Raw genomic sequence first — 19,892 nt, forward strand, 5'->3', positions numbered from 1 at the left:
TTTAGTTAATGAGTTATTGATACTTCAAGTGCAAAATGATGATATAAAACCATGATAAAAATGCACTTTTAAGTACTAATCAAAGAGAAATAAAAAAAAAATGATTATTAAAGCCACACCAGACTTCCTTCTTAAATACACATTACTTTGAAATGAAATCTTCACCAAGATACAACTTAGTCCCTCATTTTATAATAACTTTTCAATTGAGTTTCAGATTTCATTTCACCCGAACGCAAGCCCTTTTTGTTTAATCTAATTTATGATTTTCTAATAACTTTTCAATTTAATTTGATTTTTATCCTGCTCGAGCTGAATGAAAACCTAATATGAAAGATTAGATGGGAAAAGAAAAGGAAAGAGACAGTTAGCCAACCGGGTTAGTGTATTGTGATTACGCACATGATTCGAGTTGTGAGTTTGATAATTAACCCGAGTTAACTAGAGCTGATCTAATTTTTTATAATTTTATTATTAAAAAAAAATATTTTCCTAAGATTTTTTAAAGCGAAACAACATTTTTATCCATTATTTATATTATATTTAGACTTATTAATTTCATTTTATAACAACTCTCATATTATTTAATTTAAAATAGAGGTAATGCAAGGAGTTAAGTTAGAAGATTTCGAGATTGATTCGCTGGACTGAGTTTAATAAGATTATTATAAGATTTCCCATAACTTACTCGTATTTTTATGTGATGAAAAATATTTTTTTTATATATTTTAATTTTTTAATCAGCATGTTTTTTATATATATAATTAGATCAGGTTTCAACCATGTCAAATCGATATTTTTTAACCACTTCCTCTTTAATATTATTGCAGAAAAGGAAAGAGACAGTTAGCCAACCGAGTTAGTGTATTGTGATTACGCACATGATCCGAGTTGTGATTTTGATAATTAACTCGAGTTACCTAGAGCTGATCTAATTTTTTATAATTTCATTATTAAAAAACAATATTTCCCTAAAATTTTTTAAAGTGAAACAACATTTTTATCCATCATTTATATTATATTTAGACTTATTAATTTCATTTTATAACAACTCTCATATTATTTAATTTAAAATAGAGGTAATGCAAGGAGTTAAGTTAGAAGATTTCGAGATTGATTCGCTGGACTGAGTTTAATAAGATTATTATAAGATTTCCCACAACTTACTCGTATTTTTATGTGATGAAAAATATTTTTTTTATATATTTTAATTTTTTAATCAGCATGTTTTTTATATATATAATTAGATCAGGTTTCAACCATGTCAATATTTTTTAACCACTTCCTCTTTAATATTATTGCAACATTTTATTTATATTCAAAAGCCTATGTGAATATACTAAACTGTTATTTAAAAAACATATATCTTAACAGAGAAAAATGCATAAATAAAAAATTCAATTTTTTTTAAATTTTAATTTTAAATTAATTAAATTATAAAGAATAAAATAAAATAAAATAAAATAAAAAACCAATAAAAATATTAAAAATAAAATTTAAAAACCAATAAAAATATTTTAAAAAAAAGCTAAATTATAAAGAATAAAATAAAATAAAAAAACCAATAAAAATAAAATTTAAAAACCAATAAAAAAATTAAAAAAAAAACAATACAAAAAATAAAATAAAAAATAAGACAAGGTGGCCGGGCGCCTGGGCCTTTTAAAAAAGCCCAAGTGCCTGCACCTTTTACGAGCTTCTTCACGACATGATGGTTTTTGGAAGGACGGAGAGGTTGGTGTGGCGAGCAGTGTTTGTTTGGAGCAATTGATTTTTTCTGCATACATAGAAGAATTATAATTATGTAAAAGAATCAAATTGTGAATACGTATAGATGGCTGAAGTGATAAGGAGTTGTCTCAGGATGTGCCAAGTCCTGAGTTTGACTCCTACCCTCGCAGTGCTTGATAATTTCTTCCGTCCATGAGACAAGGCATGTGCCGCTGCCTCAAATAATCAGTTACGGTTCTTGGGGCAAATGGATTTGGCCTATCCTGGTGTGGCAAGTCCCAACTACTGAGGACTAGGTTGTGGTGGATTCAAAGGATTCCATAGATACCACATTTCTTTTAGACATCGAAAACTAAAGCTAAGCATACTGCGGGAGCTCCTACTGCTGTGGTTCATCAGAGAGCTCTCTAGGATTATGCGGAACCTGGGCATTACGGTTCTGTATTTTTCTTATCATTTCTCTGTTTGCAGTCCTGTTGGGAGTCACTGCGTCTCCAGAGAAGATCATAGCTGGATCGAGAGGAAGGGATTCGTTGTCGTGGATTGCTCATGGGTATGTTTGGAGATGTACCTTTTGTCAAGCTGCGATGTGCTTCTCCTTGCTTATGTCCGAAAATTCATTCCCTTAAAATCATGTCAGGTGGAAGAATCTGATTTCATGGGCACTATTATCAGTTGTATCACAAATGATTATACATCTTTTTATTGTTTATATTTTATATATCCACTTCTTGACAATGTTGCATCTATTTATCTTGAATACATCATTTGTCCTTAGTTCCAACCAAATTTTTTTTCTTACTAGGAACTTCTCTATGAAATTGAAGAAAAAATGTTTTAAATTGCAGCACCAAGGCTGGTTGCAGCAAATCCAGTAAATTATGGTCGACCTTGTCAGCTATCCTGTGCTGAGGCATTATCTGCGGCTTTAATAATATGGTACAACTTCCTCTGAAATTCTATATGGAATTAACTTCTATGCTATTATTTTTGTTCAACTCTTTTTGGTTCTTATATTTATGCATTACCCTTATAATCTGTTTTAACAAAATTTATTGAATGGGTATTGTTTGGTTATGAACATTTTCAATTATTGGACTCCTGTAAATGCAATTATACACGGGCTTTTCTTTGATAGTTCTTGTTGTTATTGCAAGATCAGACATTAAACTTACAATATCTCAACCATGATTTGAGTTTAGAATTGCTTGAGGAGGCTCAAATCTCAACCATGTGTCATCCACAATGCAAGTCACCCTTTTAATTTTTTTTTTGAACCTAATGTACTTTTCAATATGTGAATGGTCTATACTTATCCCATCTGAGCATATTACTGGTCAACCTCAAAACTCATTCATTGGTGAAACCTCCCCTTTCCTAGATAAATACCCACTAATTCCTCAATTGGATGTATTATTAGTGCATTTCATCTAAAAGACAAATTTTCTAATAAATCCACTCAGACAATCATAACCTCTCAACGCAACCAGTAATACCACTCATTGATTCACCAGAAGAAAAAAAAGTCTCCATCAATATATTTTTCATTTTGTTTCTATGTAGGAATTTTTATGTTATTGAAGAATTCAGTCTATTCTATTTTGTATTAAAGTTTACAGTTTTTCTGTATACCTATGTAAGCACACATCATGTATTCTCCATTTTGCTGAATGAAATGTCTTTGCTCTTGTGACTTTAAGAGCATAGTTTCTCGGTGATTGAAGAAGCGCCACTTGTGGTTTCAAAGGTTTAGCCTAGTGAATTCTAGGTCTCAATCCTTTTAATCTATTCTACATCAATTGATATTGGTCCAACATCTGTTGATATCACAGTTTGACTTGATTTAGATCCTAAAAAACCATAAAAAAGCCCATAAAGCATAATTCCTTGTTCTAAGTTTATGGGTCAAGGTTTGAGAAATTGTTTAGTGTTTGAATTGAGGTTAAGCTATGATATTAATTGATGCAGCACCAATATCAATTGATGTAAAACCGGCAAAAGGAGTTAAGAGTAAGGATAGAGAACCTCGAATCTACTAGGCTCTGCCCTTGAAATCTTCATGGGCTGCTTCTTGAATCCACAAGAACAAAGAAATTTCAAGACTTGAATTTCATTTATCAAAATGGCTGTTCAAAATACATGATGTGCTTATACAGGCCCACCCAAAATCCTAAATTATAATGCGAAACAGGAATCCCTGATGATAAAGGAAGAAAACTTCTATCTGAATATTAAACTCTTAGTTATTACTAGCTACAAAGCAGAGAATATACTAAATTCTAAAAGAACAAAAAACTCCTATTTAGTAACAAATTTATGAACTTCAATAAAATGACAGATAAATTGATTGCCTTTTCTTGTCACCATATTGCATAACATCACGGACAAGTATAAATCTTTTATCCTCACTGCTTGGTTAGCTTTCCATTCTACCCCGTGCGCCACTTTTCATTCTTACTTGCACGAACTTTAAGCTCCCCTAGTATTCCCTAGTCCCATTCTCTCTTTTCCATTAATTGTATGTGACAGTATCTCCTCATTTTTACCATCCACAACATCAAATGGTAAAATGATTTGATTCTTGAGACTTAATGCATTTTGAGAGGAGGAAACAATTTAGTAAAGCTTATGATTTATTCTTGAGAGTTATGCATTGGATCTTTTGTTGTTAGCTATGATTGATGTTCATGCATTGCACCACCCCAAATGCCTGTGCATGTATGCTCATCTGCTGTAAGAATAGCACAAAACTTCTCCTCCAGAATGGCATTAATTCTTGATAAAATCTAAAGGCCTTGTTGATTCCTGTTTCCTGTTTTTCTCGCAAAATTTATGTTGGAAATGAAAACAATAGTTTTTGGATTTTTTACAGTGTTCACAAGAATGTATTGTTTTTGTTTGTTTGTTTTTTTATGATGGGGATATAATGGAATTATTTTGAAAACTAAATAATAATAATAAAAAAATTCAAAACACAGCAACTGTTTTGGACAGAAAGTCAGCCAAACAGCAAACAGGTTTTCTAGTGCAGGGAACGTTTTGCTGTTTTCAAATCAGAAAACAGTTTCTTAAAACAGGAATCAAACAAATCCTTAACTTTCAATTTGCTTGTTTGAAATATGTTTTCACTTCCTGCCGCTCTACAGGTAGCCTAAAGATTGTTAAACTCCATCAAGAACCGCAAGGGTAAAAAACATAATGTGTTGTGAACTGCAATATGCATTAGAATGATGAAGATTGATTGGAGCCTTTATGGTGGTTAATGTGGTTGTAGGTTCCAACTCCTTGAAGTACTGTTTAATTTTCTGCCTGCTCTTTAAAAAACATGTGTAGAATTCTTGTAATGGCTGCTCTTAAATTTACTTCGTGTAATGGCTTTTAAATTTACTTCGGGAGAAAAGTTATAATATCCTTCTGTTGAGTCTCAAATCCCTGCTAGGAATACCTGGTGATTCTGTAGTCAATTTGTTTTTGAGAAAGAAAGGATTTTTTCTGGATGTCCAATTGAATAGTATAATTGTTGTTGTAAACTGCTGCGAAGACATAAACTTTTCCTTTTAGAGTGCAACCATTTTATACTTGAACTTAATGAAGATAATCCTACAAATGGCGTGACATGTACACATTCTCGTTTAATGAAACACACGAAGGATGCAGTTACAGTGAAACATTTGAACTGATGTTTTAATTGGTCATAATCTTTACTGCTATTCGTGCTTCACATTGTTTCAACTTCCTTGTGCAGAGAACTTCTAAAAGCATTCTCAGAATGAAACAGTGCTGAAATCATTTCTGTCCAAAATGCCTGGCTTTCTCAACAAAACTAGGTTCCAAAGGCTGTGTCTGATGCTAAAGGTAATATATGTGTGTTACCAAGAAAATCTCTTTTCACATTATAAAAGCTACTGCAATATATTTTGTTTTTTTGAAATGAAGCAAACACATTTCGAATGTAGTTTTATTGTCACCAGTAAAAGCAGTGTGGTGTTTTTATCTGAAGTATATATCCTGCAAAATTGGGATAATGGATTTGCTGTTATGGACCTTGTGAGTCAGTCAGCAATTTAAACAGTAATTTAGTTTTATTTATACTATCAATTTGTTCTTTCCATGCCAATAAAAGTTTTGTTTTAGATTTTCCTATGTTTGCTTGACGAGTAACTTGAATTATATCACTTCGTAGAGGCTGGGTTGTAACACTGACCTCTGATTACATTGCCGAAGCACCTGTCCACCCTAAACTAATCCCGGATACCTCCCCAATCAGTTGCTCTATTACTGTTTTGCTTCAATGCCATCAGCCATTGGCAACATAAGATCAAATATTTCTCTCTTGCAACTTATAATCAGCTTAAGTAGATCGCAAAACGTTCATTCATTGATCTGAACCATTAACTAATCTAATTCATTACTTTCACTTAATGTTCAAGACATTTACTTCTGGTCTTGCATTTTGTGAAACCAGTTTAAATCCTTCTTTTGCTTCCTTGTGAATTCTCTTTGATTTACTTAGAAACAAATTATCATTATTTACTCAATGTTGGGCCCAATACACCACGTGACCATATATTTAGTGACGTAACTTCCTGCTGGAACTCCTTTTTTAAGGTAGGCAAGGGATGGTTGCAAGTAATGCAAGCCTAACGTGTTCTTCTCAAAATATTCTAAATTTTAGAATACATTATGTGATCAAGTTTAATGTATGTGATCCTTAGCTTCCATGAATCCATTTGCGTGTTTTCCAATGGACCCAGCTTGTGTTATTATTTTTTACCAGGTAGGCGTTATTACTGTGGTCGTTTTCATTAATGTGAATCTTGATGCTTGGAATCTGGCTGAGGAAAATATATTATTTTTCTCAGGATGCTGAGTATAGCGTGCAAATTATGATCTTGCTCCGACCCTATAATATCTGTTTATGCTGCCACAGGAGGTGAAACAAGTGAAACTGAAGGCTCTTCTTATGATTCCCAAGATGGGCTTCCACCACGAGAAAGGAATATGAATCATTTGAACTTTCAGGAAAGTGAGGATGAAAGCGAGTAGAGTAGATAGAGCTATACTTACAAATCGATGAGACAACAACAATATGAACTTGAACCATGGTGGTGAAAATGGAGCAATATACAAGAAGGCCTGTGGTGTCTCGAAATTGCAGTTTCAAGATGGTCTCGTGTCTGGCTGATGGCATCCACTCTCAACATGTATCTATTTTCTCTAGGATTATAAGATGACCTTTTCCCTTTTAGTGTCCTCTTTTCTGTCTTTGAGATGTAATGGTGAGTTACAGAAGGGAACTAATAGATAGGTTTTCGATTGTGGGAACTCATGTTTCATGACGAAATGCAGCCATTTTAATTGTTACCAAGTGCTAAAGGGATGCACCTGTGTTCCCAAGTATGTGGGGCAGCTCCAATTATAATGTCCTCTGTCTCTTCAGATACTCACAGGACATCACAGAAATCGCTATCCAGGAGACGGCTTTAATATGCACATTCCCGGGATTCTTACTTGTGGCAAGATTTTATTGTTTTATTTTATTTATTTGAATTATTTATATTAGATTGTTTTAATTAATGAGTTGAGTCAGATAATTGAATGTTGTAGGATTATATTATTTTTATTTTATTTTATTTTATTTTATTTTATTTTGTGAGATAGTTTTTGATGAATTGAATAAAAATTACAGAGTTTTATGTTTTCTTTCAACTTCCATTCTTTTCTTTTCTGGTTTCTCTCTCTCCTTTTGCTTTTAATTTTTAGCTTCTTTCTCTTACAGTTTTTTTCTTTATTGCTTAATTTTTTTGTTCATTGATCCCCATCACTTGCATGTATGGCCATTGTTGAGTTCTCACATGTTCTTCCACCACATATCCACCAAGAAACCAGAAACAGTTGTGTTTTCTCAGGTTAGTTCGTACGGACGAGACTGAAAGAGAGTCAGAATCCAGGACCTTTAAGAAGAGGGTGATATTATATATTATTATTGTTATTATTATTATTAAAACCTGTCACTTCTTTGATATCCGGTGATATTATTTTTTAAAATATTTTTATTTGAAAATATATTAAAATAATAATTTTATATTTTTCGTTTTAAGTTTCCGGCTTTGAAATTGTGTTAAATTTACAGATGGCCTTTCATTTTTGAAAAACTGTAGCAAAGTTGCAAAATTTATGTTGACTTTTGTATTTTATTCAGGATTTTGAGGGCAATTCTAGATGTCTTTACCGTATCCAGTTCTGTTATAAAAAAATATTAAAAAAATATTTTTTTATTACAGGTAAAATAATTTAAAAATTAAAAAAATTAATTTTTTTAAAAAATACTGGTTGAAGGCAATTCCGGCACGCAGATCTTTCTCCCTCTTTTAATAAGGTAAATGCCAATTCGCCAGCCACATCACGCACGCTCTTAGCACTTCCCGTAACTGACCACGAGCACCGCTCGTGAGACAAGAAAGAATCCCCTGCTCGTTAGGGGCAAGACCGGTATTTTACCAGCAAAATCTACGCCACTATTTCTAGTACCAAACGCCCTCATCCTTCCCTATTATTTCTCGATAAGAAAACCAAAACCCTAAATTACCTTCTCTCTCTCTCCAGCGAAGAAGGAAAAAAAAGAACTGTTCTTTTTCTCTGCTTTACATTTTAGAGTTTTTGTAAATTTGTTTCTTTGTCTTTTTTCATGTTTTAGTTTTCTTCCTTTTGTTTTGGTCTTTCTGTTTCAGGAGAACAAACTGAATCGCTGATAATTGCCGTCTCTTTGTTGGGTTTTGTAATCTCTAATGGTGGCTTTTGTGCTCTGAAATTTAAGGTTTTACATATCCGTTTCTATTGCGAGTGCAGCCAAAAAATTGTTTCTGTAAGTTGTCTCTCATTTTCTTCTTCTTGTTTTGGCTCATATAATATGTATGCACTTGTTCTTTTTATTCTATTTAGAAATTTACACATTGTGAAATTTGAAAAATTTTGTGATGCAGTGAATTTTTTTTTATTGTGAGGGTTTCCTCTGTTTTGGGATTTTTTTGGAAGATGGGTTCTGGATGATGAGAGCATTTGGTTTCTGAAATGACTTTTTTAACGTGCTTTTTTTATTTTGAATTTTTGGGTTTGTGTTGTTGAATCTAGGTTTTCGGCTAATTATTGGTCGAGTGAATTTGCTAAATTTTTAGTTTCTGGCTTTGAAATTTTGTGTTGAATTTACTGATACGATGCCCTTTTATTTTTGAAAAATTGTAGTAAAGTTTTGAGATGTTGTTCAAGTTGCAAAATGTATGTTGACTTTTGTATTTTATTCAGGATTTTGAGGGCAATTCTAGTTGGAAATCATGTCTTCACCATATCCAGTTCTTGGAACAAAACCCATAGACCAGTGGAAGGTTACTGAGTTAAAAGAAGAGCTTAAAAGGCGGAGATTGAAAACCAATGGTTTGAAGGATGATTTGATTAGACGGTTGGATGACGCACTTCGTATTGAGATGGAAAATGATGAAGCACTTCGCACGGAGAGGGAAAGTGAGGAAGCACTACGCAGCGAGCAGGAAAATGCTGCGAAGGTTGTGGTGGATGTGGATAATGGTGTTCATTTAGAGAACCCACCTATAGTAGGGGTGAAAATGGAAGAGGCAGTACCAGTTGTTGCTGAGACGGTTAAAGATGTCATGGATGATTCCACTAATAGAGATGAGAAGGTGGATAATGTTATGATTCAGGTTGGCACCAATGAGAGTGTGAAAACCATGGGTGTAGGAGAACTTCAAGAAGAGGTCCAAAAGGGTGGTATTGATTCTTCTAGGACAGATGAGGATCTCAATGTTCATTCAACTACTGTGGAGACCAGTGTTACTGTTACCGAGAGTGTGGTGTCAGAATTAGCATTGAGTGGGAAAGCCATGGGTACAGGAGAACTTCAAGAAGAGGTACAAATGGGTGGTATTGATTCTTCTAGGAAAGAAGAGTATCTCAATGTTCATGCAACTACTGTGGAAACCAGTATTACTGTTGCCAAGAGTGTGGTGCCAGAATTAGCGTTGAGTGGGCAAGATGTGCAAAATTCTGGAACACAGGAGGCAAATGGGAACTCAAATATCCAGCTGGAGAATGAGGGTTTAAAGCCCCAGCTGGAGAATGAGAGTTTGAAGTCTCCAGACGAGGATGCCACGCTTGACTCTTCTGCTCCAGACAACCAGGTATCTGAGGTCAGCCCTAGTTTAGGGTTTCAAGTAAAATCTGATTCTATTTCTACTGATTCTGTATCAATTAATGAAAAGATTGAACTAAAGGATAATATAATTGCTGATAATGTGAAATTAGAACTAGATAATGTTAAGCCAGAGATGGTGGAACCATCATTCAGTAATGTTGTCCCAGTTGGTGGTGAATCACATCCAATGGATGTCGAAGAGCCACAAGAGAAGAGGGAATCTGTTGAAGAGAAAGATGACAGCAGTGGTACAAATGCATATATGAGCAAGAATAATGATAGTGTTGATGTGGGGTACTCGGAAAAGTTGAATTTAGACAGGAGTTCTGGTGATGACTCCATGGAGGAAGATGTTTTAGAAAGTAAGCAAATTGATTCAAAGTATAATTCTGATGAAGTGGGTGATGGGAGTGAAAAGAAAAATGAAAGGCCTGTTGTGAAGGAGGAGAATCTTGTTGGTGTTGCTGGGAAGGACTTATCTACTGATCAAAAGGAAGTCTATGTTGAGAATAAGATTCATCCAGTTGTGCCTGTGGAGAAAAGAAAATTTAACGGTAAGATTTGTTCTTTATAAATTTATTTTTGACTGTCATATGTTCTGGACTTGACTGGTGCTCCTTTACATGGTATTGCCACCTGGGTTTTGTGATTATGATGTATGCCTTTCAATTTCAATAGTTATTGATGACCAGATGTGATTCAGAGGTGTGGTTATTTTACTTGCATAGAGGTTGCTACCATGTATTTGTGTCTTTACTAATAGTTTCCTTTAAAAGACCATGTAGTTTGATAAATATTTGCATGAGTGATCTAATTTTGGAAGTAGGAAATAATTGAGATTTTATGCTTTCAATTTATGTAATATTGCTCATTGCAATTTAGTAGATAATTTGAAATTTTCCTTACTTGGCGAAATAGATTAGGCATTCTGTCTCCAGAGTGTATGTGGAAATAAGGAAAATGTGGTTCCCTGAGATCCTTGTCACCACATAATTTTTTTGATTATGTCCAAGACATGCGAAACTGTAATGATTTGGGTTTGCCTGTAAGACAATCCCAAATGAAGCTGTGAATTCATGTCTGTAATTTCATGACTATCTATTCTTTTTCAGCTCACAGCCACACACAAATTCTCTTAAAACTATCGTGATAAGTTTTACAACTCTTATTTTATTTCTTTTTTTAGTTCTATTTTTTTTTAGTGATCCTTTTTTATCATTTTAGATCTTCAAAAATCTTTAGTCTCCACATCCGAAGTTGCTTCCAAATTGAAAAATAAACAGAAAAAAGGGAAATTGTGAATGGATAAAAACAGCCTGCAGTTTCTCTTGTATTCTTTACCAGTTATGCAAGTCTGGAGGAACTGGTTTTACAAGACCTTTTGGAAACATTAACATCTGGTTTTGCTAGTGCTTCTTTGAACTTATCCCCAGGCCTTGGCATGTCTACTTGATTTATTATATCACATTGCCTTGACTGCCTTGATTTTATATTTGTTGAGTGATTTTATGCCTTCCATCAGATCTTCTGAGAGTTGCGCTTTGGAAAATAAGTGTGGCTATTTGGCTCTGTATGATGACTGCCTCTTGAGCAGTTGTGCTTGCAAATCTGTTCTCGACTCATCTTCCCTTTCTGCTGTTAAGTTCTGTTAAGTTAATAGTTCATGAGTAAGCATGATAACTCAGTTTCTCAATATATTTCATTTGAGTTGTTTGTAGATCAAGAAATTGCTGGAAACTCGGAACCTTTGAAGCGGCAACGCAGATGGAATTCTGAGAACATCAAGGTTCCTGAACAGCAAAGCTCAAATTTGACACCCACCACCACACCTAAGGATGGGTTTCAGCCTGCTCCTTTGAGACGCAACTTCTCCCGTTCTGAATCCTCTGTTAGTGAGGAGGCACCCAAGGAACGTGTTGGTGAGTTAATTTTCTCTTCTTTGGAATATAAGTGTTTCCAGGGACAATTCATTTAACAACTGACACATTTCATTCTATCATTTTTATCTGGCAGTTCCACCATCACAAAAACCTTTGACCAATTCTCTCAGAATTGATCGTTTTCTGCGTCCTTTTACTCTGAAAGCTGTCCAAGAACTCCTGGGCAAAACCGGGAGTGTCACCAGTTTTTGGATGGATCATATCAAAACCCATTGCTATGTTACGGTAAGACATGTCTCTGTCTCTGTCTTCCCCCCCCTTATCTGGACTGGAAATGTTTAAATGTGGAAAACACTTTCTTTGGGACAACAGCATACATGTATTGTCTTTCTATTTTTTTAGGAGGTCTCAGCACTAGGAATCTACCAGGTTTCTGAACACTTTTGTTTGTGCAGTATTCATCTGTGGAAGAAGCCACGGAGACACGGAATGCTGTTTATAACCTACAATGGCCACCAAATGGTGGACGCCTTTTAGTGGCCGAGTTTGTTGATCCTCAGGAAGTGAAAATGCGGGTGGATGCTCCTCCTCAGTCTCCATCTACACCTGTCACTCCTAGTGCTGCTGCACCTGCTCCTCCCACCCTGCAGCCACAACCCTCTCCTCGTCAACAGGCTTCCAGGCAGCAACTTCCACCCCCACCTTCCCTTCCACCTCCTCCACCACTATCTAACCCACCACATGCCAGGGAACGACTTGATCTTCCTCCACCACCTCCACTTCCTGAGAAGCATGACCCACCCATTGTTACTCTGGATGACCTCTTCCGGAAAACCAAAACAGCTCCTCGAATCTACTACTTACCGTTATTGGAAGAGCAAGTTGCAGCAAAACTTGCAGAACGTGGAAAAAACACCAAGCAATAGGGACTGGGCTATTATTTACATCCCTGGCTGCTCTTAGGATCATGTTAGATAATGGTAAGATAGTATCACATAATTGCCTCTTTGCAGGTCTGCAGGTGTTGCTTGTAGGAAGGAATTGTCCAGCCAAGCAGAGGGGTGGTTCGTTGCTGGATTTGGTTTTCTGGAAGGCTGCTTGATGTTAAAGCTTAAGCTTTTTTTTAATATTTTTTTTTTAGCATTAGAAACTTTTGAATTGAGAGCACTCTCTATGAGTGGAATGATCTTCATGTGGACAAATCTTGTTTTTCTTCTGAACAAGAAACTTCCCTATCGTAAATCGGTTGGATCTACATTCCTTGCATTGACACTCTATCCTGTTCATTATGTAGGATTCTGAAGATTTTTGTGTGTAAATGGTCTGCATGTTTGGGAGAGATGTATTTTGTAATACCATGCCAATTGGTTAGGGTAGCAGGTTGGTTCCCAGAAATGTCTTGTGGATGCATATAAAATGAGGGAGATCAAGAGGGTATATGCTATGTGGTAGTATTTGTTTCCAATTGCAGCTTAAATGTCTCAAGTGATTAGCCATTTGCAAATAGTAAGTCTATAATCTGTGACTGCACTGATCGCATCTTTAGCATCGAAGGTGTTAGTTTTATCATTCATGGTCTTCTAGGCATGTTTCAGTGCGCAATATAGCAGTTACAAGCACAACACATTGCAGCAATATTTCAGTGCTGTATGCTTTCCTTCTGGTAACGCCCTGACCCTGGAGCGCTGATACACCGCTAGTTAACAGAAACTCTATATCTCATCCCCTAAACCATGTAGCAATCATTGTTCACGCACTTGTTGCTACAGAGGCCTATGAGATGAGTTGGGGGTGGGCAAAAAAGTCAGAAAAACTAATTAAACTAAGAAAGATATAAAAAATAAATTAAATAATTAGAAAACTTAATTTCGTTGATCTAGTTTTCGGTTTGGGTTCTAAAGCTTGAAATTGATTGGATCAAATGAAAGGACCTTTATATATATACCACTGGACTCTTTTTTTTGAAGAGATTGTTTTAAAATATTTGTTTTTTATAAATATATTAGAATTTTTTTTTTAACTTTTATTTTTATTATCAGTATATTAAAATAATTTTAAAATATTAAAAATATTAATTTAAAAAAATTCAAATTTTAACAAAAAAAAAAAATTAATCATAATACCAAACCAGCACTTAATTTCTTTTCCTTCCGCAATCACCCTTCTCTTTCTTTCTGTCTCTATAGTTTGCTCATTTTTCTCTCGAACTCTCTTGCAGCCCTCTCCCCCTCCCTCTCTTCTCTTTTCCCTTCTATCTCTCTTCCCTTTTCCCTTCTATCTAGCTTTTTAGATACTGTTTGGAAATACTGTAAAAATCATGTTTGCAGCCCTCTCCCCCTTCCTCTTTTTCCTTTTCCTTCTATCTAGCTTTTTAGACAGTGTTTGAAAATACTATAAAAATTATATTTTTTATTTAAAATTAATTTTTTATATTTTTAAATTATTTTTGATATGCTGATATTAAAAATAATTTTTAATATATATTTTTTGATATGCTGATATTAAAAATAATTATATATATAAATATTTTAATATATTTTCAAATAAAAAATATTTTAAATCAGAATTATTGCTATATTGCCATGCCAAACACAACTTTAGGTCATGTTTGGTATTATGTTTTAGAAGTGTTTTTAAAAATTTTAATTTTTTTTGTATCAAATTAATATTTTTTAATATTTTTATATCATTTTAATATACCAATGCAAAAAATAATTTTTTAAAATTAAAAAAATATTATTTTAATATATTTTATAAAAAATATATTTTAAAAAACAATCACTATTATATTTACAAATAAACATATACTTTAAAAAATCCTAGTGCGATTCATGGTAAACGGATAATTCTGTAATGCACAAGATTTTTCACTTCAATTTTTGTGTTTCTTAGAACCACAATATCATGGATCATTCACAGAATACAAATAAAGCTGGCACTGCACATACAGACCATTATACTCGTACTAATCTCTTCAAGGTGTATACAAACCAAATCCAATAAATAATGAATTTATACAAAAAAATTAGAAGATGTTCAACTCATCCTTCCATGTCTTCTCCTCATGCTCTGTGTTCATAATTTTATTACCCGAACTATGAATACCAACACAGTCTTATGCGTAAAAATTTCTTAGATTTGATAAATAATAAATAATATATACATATATATTATTTTATTTTTTATTTATTAATAAATAATATTAGATAATGATACCCATTGAACACCGGAAAAAAACGGAGTAATTTATTTTTATTGTTGAAATTAATAACAAATAATTAATTGAAAATCTTGATATAGTGATTAATCTAAAAATAAATAAATTAAAGAATCATGTTAATAACATCTTAGTTTCACCTTACAAACATATTTTTCATTTGAGTAATATTGATGTTATACATCATGATGATTGGGACCCAGTTTTTGCTATAGCCTATTGTTTTTCTTAAACATAACTTCCCACAATTGGTCAAGCTATAGGGATATAATTGAACTAAGTTTCTCTTTGAGGACTAAACAGATTGAAGCAATAATCAACACACGTGACCTGCACACGGGCAACCAAGCCGTTTATAACCTAAAAAACACACAAACCCTACTTCCTGCTCTCTATAACTGCCGCCAAGCTTCTAGTGTTTCTGTCTTTCTGCTTCAGATTCTCAATCGCAATAAACCCTAACCACTGTAAGCCCATTATTACACTTTCTTAGCATTTCAATAACAGAAATTCGACCATTTTAACCTAATTTTCTATTCCAGGAAAACTAGCCAAACAACATCGAAATGGTGACGGCAAAGAAAACTGTAAATCCCTTACTCTTTTTTTTTGTTTTTAATTCCTTTTATTTACTTGTTTCATTGAAAATCTCGAATAATGTATTAATTTTTTTATCTGTTTTCTGCGTTTTGTTTTGTTTGTATGAATATTATAGAAGAAGACCCATGAGAGCATCAACAACAGATTGGCTTTGGTGATGAAGAGTGGAAAGTACACTCTTGGTTACAAAACTGTGCTTAAAACTCTGAGGAACTCTAAAGGTGTTTTTTTTTTCTTATTACAAGTTTTAATTTCTATGTTTAAGATCTTAATTTTGATTTTTGATGTCTTTTATGTTTAATTTGAGGTTATTTGGCAATTGTTCATGATGCAGGAAAATTGATTTTATTATCAAACAATTGCCCACCTTTGAGGAAATCTGAGATTGAGTATTATGCTATGCTTGCAAAGGTTGGGGTTCATCATTATAATGGAAGTAAGTGTTTCCTTCTATGAGTTTTATGTGTTTTAGATTCAGCATCTCCTCTAGTATCGGTCAGGTTTTGATAGAAAAGGGTTTTGGTCTAGTACTGGTAGCCATGTATGCCCTTTGTGTCTGTGTATTCCCGCAATTTTTTTCCCTTAAAAAAGGTTTTGCAACCGTGACCATGTTTAAAACTTTGAATTTGATTGACTCGATTGTTACCACACTTTCAGCTAGTGCAGCCATTGTAGTCTCATTGTTAGACACTTAAGAATTCTAAGAAGATTGTAGTCTCATTGTTAGACACTTAAGAGTTCTAAGAAGTTCTTATTGGATACATGGAACATATTGTCTTAAACTTACTACAATCTGAAGTTACAGGCCTAGACAATCTATGTTAGTAAACTTGCACAGATAGCTTTGAGATGACATGTTGACCAATTTAATCATCTGTAGATCTTGTTATGGACTGTTTGCCTTTAATTTTTTGGTCTTGTTGCGCAGCCATGCAGTAGCTAGTTCTTGCATATAGTTACCTAGGTTTTGCATATTTTTGGGAAGAACTCTAGGAGTAACCAACACTTGGTGCAGGATCCATTTAAAGTTAAGTCCATGGTCAAATTGATATGTAACAAATTAGAGTTTATACTATTATCATTATCATTTCCATTTTCATATTTTAACAAATTAGAGTTTATACTATTTTCATATGTTGTTTCCATTTTTTTAAAACACTCAAATCATAATGGGATTGTCAATTTGTCAGTATGGCTTCATTTAAGAGGGTTTTGTACTGAACTGTGCGTGCACCAAGAATACTGGAGTTTTCCTACATGGTTCTTGCATGACTCCCAAACTAATGATTTTGAAACTGAACTGTCTTTACCTGGCTTTATTCTTGTACTTTTTTCTTTTTACAGATAATGTCGACTTGGGAACTGCTTGTGGCAAGTATTTCCGTGTATCTTGCCTGAGCATTATTGATGCAGGTAATACATTAAAGAAATTATTATGTTTTGAGCTTGATATTTTCTATTGGTAGATGCCATCGACAGTTGCCTGAACGTCGCTCTTTTCTTTGTGGAATAGGTGATTCTGATATTATCAAGACAGTCCCTGGTGATCATTGAGCAGACTTTTCTTCTGGTTCTGTTATTTTACAGCAGAAATATGTTTTATTTCTTTAGATTTTCGCCATCTTTTTTAGAATATTTTGGAGTCTATAACACTCATCTTTCATCCCATCCTTCAGTTTTGGATTTTATTCCCATCTGTTGTGAACTGCTGTTTCCTGAAGTGGCAAGTTTTGATTCAGTTATTGATTCAGCAAGCTTTTTATTATGAAGTATTAGTTTTCTGAAACTACCCATCTAGAGATACCTCTAATCATACACGATTTTAGTGTAACAGTTAAAAAACGGAAAACTTTGTTGATTCTTATTTCCATTCTATTAACAGCTCTGTGGGTTCAATTTCAATTTAGCATCGCTTTCCTTCTGTAGCTTTTGGTTAGACATGTGCATGGTGAAATAGCAATGGCCGACCCAACGGCCGCAGTTTTTATGTGCTGGCTTTCCGGTTAAAGCAATCTGGTACATGGGAAAGTTCGGCCAGCATTATCAAGGCTCAAGGATTGTACCTCAAGAGATGGGTTTGTACGAGTAAGAATTATTTTCCGGCGCATAATCATTTGTCGACGATCATCCCATCCATTATTATGATAGTTGGCGATCCATCCGTTATTATGATATTTGGCGGTTCTATCTGTGATGCATGTTGCCTCATTTCTGTTTTTGGATGAATGTGTTAATTTTAGAGAAATCACATTTCAGACAATGTTTGGAAACGTGGTTATTTTTTGTAAAAAAATAACTTTTTTATATGTTTTGGATTGTTAAATTGATTTAAAAAAAAAAAATAAAATTATTTAGATGTATTTTTAAAAAATAATTATATATTTTCAAACAAATTATTAGCTGAAAAGTAGGCGATAATGGGATATAACAAACACTAATTGTTTATTATTATATTCATGATTGTTATATCTTATCCCATAGTGATGTACGTGAATGTAATGTCGTGCTAAAATTACCCTGCATTTTACTCCATTTTTACCTCCGACTTCTCCGACAAAGATTAGGGTTTTTTAAGTTTATTATGGTTGTCCTTGAAATATGTCATCAATTGCATGATTCTAGAAGCTCATTTACCGTTACACTCTAACTAGTTGTTGGCCTTGGAAGATAGAGGAGTCAAATGTACCGTTACACTAACAGTTGTGTTTTTATTTTTTATGCAAATGGTCTGGTTGAAGTGAGTTTTGAACATGTCCTAATAGTTTATTATCTATCGTATGTTAGTGTTTTATTCATCTTTATGGAATATTGGTCACAAAATAAAATAAAAACATTTCTCCCTCTCTTTACCCTTTTCTTCCATGACCTCTTTTTTTTCTTTGGGGACTTTGAGCCCTTTTTTATCTTTTCATATTATTTTGATTAACTAATATCAAAAATAAAAATTTTTAAATTAATTTTTTTTTATCTTTTCATGTTATTTTTGATTAACTAATATCAAAAATAAAAATTTTAAAATAAAAAATATTATTTTAATTTATTTTTAAATAAAAAGTATTTGAAAACTAACACGATTACAACATCAAACAACCTCTTCATCTTTTATCAAGTTTGTAAATTTTTTTTTTCCTAACATTGATTTTTATGTACAATCAATTTTGTTAATTTAAATGGAAAAAATATTAAAAAAATAAATAGAAATTCAATTATTTTATAATAATAAAATGGATATGATAAATTGAAAACCCATTATAGAAGGAATCTAAACCAATTGGTATCAACTTACCAGATTTATTTGTTATTATCATATTATTAGTTTATTAGTGATCATATTATTAGTGGTAAATTAGTTTTTCTACATTTTAAATAAACACTGCAATAACATACATATTCTTAAAAGTAAGAGTAAAATAATTAAACCTAGGATTAAGGACTTTTTGTGATTTGAATACATAGTAAAATAACCACATTACCTATAAAAATATAACTAAAACTTACGGTTAGGGGCACGTAGGTCTTTTTCATGTGGTTTTTTGTAATTATGTATTTTGAATAAAGAGTGATTTGGTATTCAAACAAATCTAAAAATAAGCATGCGTAGCATATGCTACCAACTAAGAGATACCCATGCTTTTTGGTGAAGCTCAAAAGTAATACAAACAATAAAACAAGGAGGAGGAGAAAACTTCTCAACTCAACTCAACTCTCACCCTTAGCTCTCTCTCTGTATTTCTCTCTATCTCGTGGTGGTAATCAGCTATCAATGGCACTCTCTATTTATAGCTGATGTGGGAGACAAGTTTCTTCTTTAGTCAACAATGGTGGGCAACAATTTCTTTGGTTAGGCACCCACCATGCAACCACCATTGACTTTAGCCATGTCTAACATGGCTGCCACCAACCATGTTGTGTCCACACCCAACAGTTTTTTGTAATTATGTATTTTGAATAAAGAGTGATTTGGTATTCAAACAAATCTAAAAATAAGCATGCGTAGCATATGCTACCAACTAAAAGATCCCATGCTTTTTGGTTGATGCATACCCATAATCAAATACTGCCATCCACAATACATTGAAAGTGGAGCATGTTCTTTTCATGGTGGTGGGGTGCTATTTATGATGGAGATGTAGTTGATGAATTTTTTTAATTCTGCTTTCTCTTAGCTTATAAATTCTTGTTAGCCCTTTCAAAAATTATTTGTTTTTCAATTTGTATTAATATTAAATTTAATCTTCAGACTTATTTGGTATTGTGG

General features: G+C 33.3%; 2 protein-coding genes across 4 annotated transcripts; both read left to right on the forward strand.

The window, feature by feature from the left end:
• The first annotated feature begins 5,511 nt into the window (after nucleotides 1–5,511).
• On the forward strand, nucleotides 5,512–13,087 carry LOC105111866 (apoptotic chromatin condensation inducer in the nucleus-like). Of its 3 annotated transcripts, XM_011007339.1 has the most exons (6): nucleotides 8,280–8,596; nucleotides 9,034–9,596; nucleotides 9,750–10,491; nucleotides 11,656–11,856; nucleotides 11,951–12,102; nucleotides 12,273–13,087. In XM_011007339.1, the coding sequence occupies exons 2-6, from the start codon at nucleotides 9,063–9,065 to the stop codon at nucleotides 12,741–12,743; spliced, it is 2,100 nt and encodes a 699-aa protein (XP_011005641.1). In that variant the 5' UTR covers nucleotides 8,280–8,596; nucleotides 9,034–9,062; the 3' UTR covers nucleotides 12,744–13,087. The 3 variants fall into 3 exon arrangements, with proteins under 3 accessions (XP_011005639.1, XP_011005641.1, XP_011005638.1); XM_011007337.1 differs by lacking the exon at nucleotides 8,280–8,596 and adding an exon at nucleotides 5,512–5,525 and having other exon boundaries at nucleotides 9,034–10,491; XM_011007336.1 differs by having other exon boundaries at nucleotides 9,034–10,491.
• Nucleotides 13,088–15,388: 2,301 nt separating this feature from the next.
• LOC105111867 (60S ribosomal protein L30-like) lies at nucleotides 15,389–17,420 on the forward strand. The gene is made up of 6 exons (XM_011007340.1): nucleotides 15,389–15,501; nucleotides 15,577–15,621; nucleotides 15,750–15,855; nucleotides 15,969–16,070; nucleotides 16,979–17,047; nucleotides 17,148–17,420. Exons 2-6 carry the CDS (start codon nucleotides 15,601–15,603, stop codon nucleotides 17,186–17,188), a joined length of 339 nt encoding a protein of 112 aa, XP_011005642.1. The 5' UTR covers nucleotides 15,389–15,501; nucleotides 15,577–15,600; the 3' UTR covers nucleotides 17,189–17,420.
• Nucleotides 17,421–19,892: the final 2,472 nt, after the last annotated feature.

Source organism: Populus euphratica, unplaced genomic scaffold (assembly GCF_000495115.2).
Source record: "Populus euphratica unplaced genomic scaffold, PopEup_1.0 scaffold314.1, whole genome shotgun sequence".
NCBI lineage: Eukaryota > Viridiplantae > Streptophyta > Magnoliopsida > Malpighiales > Salicaceae > Populus > Populus euphratica.

What these genes read in the sequence shown, in the direction of transcription:
- LOC105111866 (XM_011007337.1), top strand. Translation starts at nt 9,063, where the DNA reads ATGTCTTCACCATATCCAGTTCTTGGAACAAAACCCATAGACCAGTGG. An exon ending in GGAGAAAAGAAAATTTAACG is followed by an intron (nt 10,492 to 11,655) that starts GTAAGATTTGTT and finishes AGTTGTTTGTAG; the next exon opens with ATCAAGAAATTGCTGGAAAC. An exon ending in GGCACCCAAGGAACGTGTTG is followed by an intron (nt 11,857 to 11,950) that starts GTGAGTTAATTT and finishes TTTATCTGGCAG; the next exon opens with TTCCACCATCACAAAAACCT.
- LOC105111867 (XM_011007340.1), top strand. Translation starts at nt 15,601, where the DNA reads ATGGTGACGGCAAAGAAAACT. An exon ending in GGTTCATCATTATAATGGAA is followed by an intron (nt 16,071 to 16,978) that starts GTAAGTGTTTCC and finishes TTCTTTTTACAG; the next exon opens with ATAATGTCGACTTGGGAACT. An exon ending in CCTGAGCATTATTGATGCAG is followed by an intron (nt 17,048 to 17,147) that starts GTAATACATTAA and finishes TTTGTGGAATAG; the next exon opens with GTGATTCTGATATTATCAAG.